This window comes from Microtus ochrogaster, chromosome 5, assembly GCF_000317375.1.
Source record: "Microtus ochrogaster isolate Prairie Vole_2 chromosome 5, MicOch1.0, whole genome shotgun sequence".
In the NCBI taxonomy this organism is placed as follows: Eukaryota; Metazoa; Chordata; class Mammalia; order Rodentia; family Cricetidae; genus Microtus; species Microtus ochrogaster.
This window is the reverse complement of record NC_022012.1, coordinates 26,412,965-26,417,105: the sequence shown is the minus strand read 5'-3', so window position 1 is coordinate 26,417,105 and position 4,141 is coordinate 26,412,965. Positions and strand designations below refer to the sequence as shown.

The 4,141-nt window shown below is 37.0% G+C and overlaps 1 protein-coding gene across 2 annotated transcripts in view; it reads right to left on the bottom strand.

The window, feature by feature from the left end:
- Positions 1 to 4,141, bottom strand: part of Arhgap32 (Rho GTPase activating protein 32) — a 230,116-nt gene that overhangs the window by 58,340 nt on the left and 167,635 nt on the right. For both annotated transcript variants that reach the window (XM_013346244.2, XM_013346245.2), the window contains one exon: positions 2,109 to 2,190. In XM_013346244.2, coding sequence (XP_013201698.2) covers positions 2,109 to 2,190 — 82 coding nt within the window. The remainder of the gene's footprint in view (positions 1 to 2,108; positions 2,191 to 4,141) is intronic.

Sequence of the window (4,141 nt, the reverse complement as noted above, 5' to 3'; positions counted from 1 at the left end):
GGGAGAGGGACTTGATCGGGGGAGGGGGAGGGAAATGGGAGGCGGTGGCGGTGAGGAGGCAGAAATCCTCAATAAATAAATAAACTTAAAAATAAAAAAAAAAACAAAAAAAAAGAAAAAGAAAAAAGAAAACATGCATAGCAAAAATATGCTATGTCCCGAATAGGAAAAATACATGGAGACAAAGAGTAAACTGAGTCAGAGAGGTAAGGCAGAAACATTTCCAATGCCTGCTAATTGACACAAGATTTCCTTTGGGGGAATAGTAAAAACATTTCATATTGGCTTTACAACTGTGAGGACACTGAAGACGTTGAATTACATGTTGTACTTTATAAGTCTATGTATATGTGTGTACTGTCTGTCTAGGCAGTGTGTCATGCGTGAGTATGGAGGTCACAGGAAAACTGTGAAGTCAGTTTTGCTCCTTCCATTTTATGTGAGCTGTGTGGATAAATTCAGGTTGCTGGGCTTGAGTAGCAAGACTCTTTACCTGCTGAGCCATTTTGCCAGCACTGAATTATGTATTTTTAAAAAGTGAACTTCATGATACAAAAATTACATTTAAAAATGTCTTTTACATGACTAATGACATATTGTAAAAAAATTTAAAATCATAAAAGTTACCAATAAAAATTTATCAATCAAATACCCAAAGCAGGAAAAATTGCTTAAAAATGACAAGAAAATGCTGGCTTAAGCAAAATTACAGACAACATTATTTGGAACAATTTTCTTTACTGAGAAATAAATTTAGTCTCCCTAAAATACATCACTATGAGAGAAATAATGGCCCCCTAAGCTGTGAAGAGAAACGCTGTGAAAGGCTGTCCCCTTTAGCTTTTCTAGAGTGCTCAACACAGGCACTGCCTGATGTGCGCTGAGCACAGACGTGGGAGAGGACATAATAGAAAAGAATAAGCTTTTCTTTTCCTGCTTTTCAAATATGAGTTCTAAACTCACGGCTACTTCAGGAAAAACAGTTCAAATAAATTTGGGGGCCCAGAAATGTCTTCTTCTTTCATTAGGATGGAGGAAAAGAGCAGAAGCAACATAAGATAACCAGGAAAAGCAAATTTCACTACTTATTCCCTTCAAAATTCATTGCTCTTATTTTTCTTTTTAAAAATTGAGGTCAAAGTATGCAGTTTACCCCTCTAATACTCAGTAGGAAGAGGCAGGGAGAGTGCAGGTTTGAGGCCACGCTGCCCTACACAGTATGACTATTTTTTATAAAAATAAAACGCATTATCAAATCAAGCATCCTTGAACTAGCAATTCAGTAGAACCCTGCCCAGGCAAAACTGCTTGAATAAATTTAAAAATCCCCATTCTCTTTCTTCCTTAAATCCCTTGTAATATTGCTTTATTTCTTTATAACTTGTGGTACATATTTGCATACTTATGTACATATTTATATATATTTAAATAAGCTACATAAATAATTAGAAATGCTGTTCCAAACAGTTTTTATGCCCATACTTACAGATAAAATATATGCTCTTTGCAACTTTTAATTTTCAACTAATCATACTACCCAGATTAGGTAGGTCAGTCAGTCTGTCTGTCTCTGTCTCTCTCTTTCCTACACACAAAGAAAAAGAGAAAAAGAGAGAGAAAGAGAGAGAGAGGGAGGGAGGGAGGGAGGGAGGAAGGGAGGGAGGGAGGGAGGGAGGGAGAGGGGTGTAAGCTTAGGCTGAACTCAAATTCACGATATTGTTGAGTCTGGTTGTGCACTCTTGATTCTCCTGCCTCTCCTCCCACATATTAGGATTATAAACAAAAGTCACTACAGGTGGCTTCCAATGTTACTTCTCTAACATGTACTCACCTTATCCATCAGTATTTAGCCTTCTACTATATAATTGTAAGAGCAAATAATTATAAAGCTACACAACCCACAATTCATTAAAGCTGCGAAAATAATGGAATGCACATAATTCTTTGACATGCTCTACAAAAAAGGTATTTAAAAATCAAAACCATATAAAACATATCTATCAATAAATGCTAAGAACAGCAAAGCAAGCAAAATACTTTCTTGAAATACACCGTATGTTATCTGCAACCAGCTGGCCACAATCACAGGATGAAGAAGGTTCACTCACCTGGTTTTGGCACTGAGTTGGTCACTGACTGGGGAACTTTCTGGTTAATTAACTCGACACAATGACCAGGGAAGAGTCCCACCTAAAGAAAAGCAACAAAGAGAGGATTCCAAACCAGCAAATAGATCAGTGTGTGAACACTGCCGACTCAGTTCCAGTAATGACTCTAGAGCCCCTCCCAAATGATTCTAATATCCCAAGTCTCTGAATACCAGATGACAATTACACAAACAAATAATAAAACAATCTGTTGCTATGAGTATGCAAAGCTATGTGCTGTTTTCTGTCCAAATATCTAAGTCTGCTTTGTTAGGGTTTTAAATTTCCTAAAAATTTTTTACCAAATTATCTAATCAGACTACAAGCCAAACATCATATAGGCAAAATAATATCTAGCTGAAATCTTAATCTAGTTGTATTGCTACCTCTACAATCAACATTTAAGTTGATTTTAAAAAGACCAACATCAAGCCATAATTCAAATTGTTTTAGGAGTATCTTTTTCACTCTCTTGCAGGTTTCATTTAAAAATAGTAAAGATAAATAAGTTCCTGAAATAATGACTCATTAAAACTACAATACCCACTGCTGCTAAGGAATCAGCAGTGCAGATAAGGGTAAGCAAGAAGGAAGAAGAAAGACCTTCCACCAAGAGCAACAAACTGGTTTTGCAGAGCACACCACACTGCCATTACATTAGAGCTGCTTGCAGAGCCTTAGGTAAAATCCCAACAAGGAGTAGCTGGAAAGTACTGAGTTCCAGGCACTCAGAGATATGGTGTGACCAAGAGAATGACTACAAAGATAAACACCGAAGAGAAAATGTATAAAGAAAATCTTTACCAATATTTATAGATGTTTCCTCAGATAGGGATATAAATGGGACGCCATGCAGCAGATGTTAAAAATGAAACATGAAAACTACATCATGCTGCATCCCCCTTTGTTGACAAGATTGGGGAAGAATGGGACTGTCTTCCAAGAGTATGACTCATGATGTTCTGAGCTGCAGTTTCCATCTGTGTGGGGTTATTTTTCACAGACTCGTTTGCTACATTATTATTTTAATTTCTGAATCGATACTCTATGATATGTCTTAAAATTATAAAGAATAATCCACAGTAAGTTGAAAAGAGGTTGTTAATCGAGTATGAATTTTGTCTAAAAATTTTGAATTAGGGATTATTAAAGCCATGTCTTGCAAAATGATGCATCAAATATGTTTTAGTAGTAAAATTTGTTTAACATATTTTCTATTCAACTTCCTGTTTCTCCAACAAGTAAAATTCTTCCAAGATTGGTAGGACTGGATAAGAAACAACTTGTATTCTTCAAGAGGATACATGGCATACCGGCTAACAGGGCAGCTTCGAAAGCAAGAGGCCTGGGCCAATTCTGAATTTGCTACTTGCTAGGTTAGATAAGCAACTTGGCCTCTCTGTAATTCAGTTACCCTCTCCAAACACAATAATAATAATACTTATCTCATAAGGGTGTGTATGGGGATTAAACAGATTAGTTTAACTTGAATGCATGTAGTAATCACTTGTCAAATGCTATGTTATTATCCCAGTATGCTGGCTACTGAAGACTTCAGGACTCTAGCTCCTCCACCAGATGTTATGCCATCTCTTCTCTGTGTATATAAGCTAAGTTACTCTCAAATGTTACTCCTCCCATAATAGCTTAATTCAGTTCAATTTATAAACACCTAAAATTTGCCATAAAGATTAGACTGGAAAAGTAGCTCATCCATTTTCGTAGGTTCTGGGCCCTGAGTAAACAGCTTAGTTTTCCAACTTGTGAAATGAGGAATCTCACCACTCATACTTCAAGAGTTTAAGTAAAATACCTAGCCTTGCCAGGCAGGGTGGCACATACCTTTAATCCCAGTACTCAGGAGGCAGAAGCAGGCAAATCTCAAGTTTGAGGCCCACATGGTCTACAAAGTGAGTTCCAGGACAGCCAGAGCTATTATACAGAGAAATCCTCTCTCTCTCTCTCTCTCTCTCTCTCTCTCTCTCTCTCTCTCT